The 1075-nt window shown below is 35.6% G+C and overlaps 1 protein-coding gene across 1 annotated transcript; it reads right to left on the minus strand.

Moving 5' to 3' along the window:
- Positions 1 to 79: 79 nt before the first annotated feature.
- HELRODRAFT_184781 (hypothetical protein) lies at positions 80 to 943 on the minus strand (the record flags this gene model as incomplete). The annotated part of the gene is made up of 3 exons (XM_009025456.1): positions 80 to 249; positions 562 to 641; positions 844 to 943. Coding segments are annotated over 3 exons (350 nt in total), but the record flags the coding sequence as incomplete, so codon positions are not given.
- Positions 944 to 1075: the final 132 nt, after the last annotated feature.

Here is a 1075-nt window from a genome sequence, read left to right on the forward strand (position 1 = left end):
GTTAATTTTTTCAATGCTTTTGCGCAATAGAAGTAAATCCTGCAGAACTTTAATTGCACGTTCAGCACAAATGTTTGACCTTTGAGTTGAGATTGGAGTCGGCTCAACCGACCAAAAAGTCCTTAAAGTCTTTATTGTCTTTGAGTGATCTTTGCAAACGGCTGCCAAATTTGTGTAGTTATCCTGATTATAAACCTGACCAGAAAACCAGATGTCACTCCACGTGCCAAATCCAATGGCAAGTGTCAACTTTAAAAAAATGTCACCCCCTTAATTAAATTTATATATACATTGTACAAAATAGTTTTTTTAATCAGAAATACAAACATACAGGTTTTAGTGTTCATTTGTCAAAAGAAATTTAATGTTAATTTTTTCAATGCTTTTGCGCAATAGAAGTAAATCCTGCAGAACTTTAATTGCACGTTCAGCACAAATGTTTGACCTTTGAGTTGAGATTGGAGTCGGCTCAACCGACCAAAAAGTCCTTAAAGTCTTTATTGTCTTTGAGTGATCTTTGCAAACGGCTGCCAAATTTGTGTAGTTATCCTGATTATAAACCTGACCAGAAAACCAGATGTCACTCCACGTGCCAGTAATAAAGTCACATGATGACTGACCTTTGGCTGACTGTCGAAATTCTGGAAGTAAAATATAAGTTAGCAAAGCATAGATTGCTCGGCTATTCTATCTTGCATTGCTTATATTTGGCAAAGTTCGGAAATTTACTTTAGGGAAGCATCCTGTTTTCTTAAACTGTCTGTAACAAGTGATGAAGGAAAGCCATATCATCTCTTTAAACAATTTCTTCTTCTTCCTTCAGAGCATCTGAATCTTGAGAACCACTGTCAGAATCTTGTTTTTCTTCTTCATTGTTAAAATGTTCTTCATCTTTACTGCTTAAATCATCCTTAGTATCTTGACTGACTTTGCTGTTCTTCATCTTCACTGTTTAAATCATCCTTAGTATCTTGACTGACTTTATGCTTAATCAACTTTAGTTTTCTAGGATGAACTCCTTGTGTATCTTCAATTGTGGTGCAGTAGCCAGCTCTACCATTTGTGACATCTGAAG

Source organism: Helobdella robusta (genome assembly GCF_000326865.2).
Source record: "Helobdella robusta unplaced genomic scaffold HELROscaffold_4182, whole genome shotgun sequence".
In the NCBI taxonomy this organism is placed as follows: Eukaryota; Metazoa; Annelida; class Clitellata; order Rhynchobdellida; family Glossiphoniidae; genus Helobdella; species Helobdella robusta.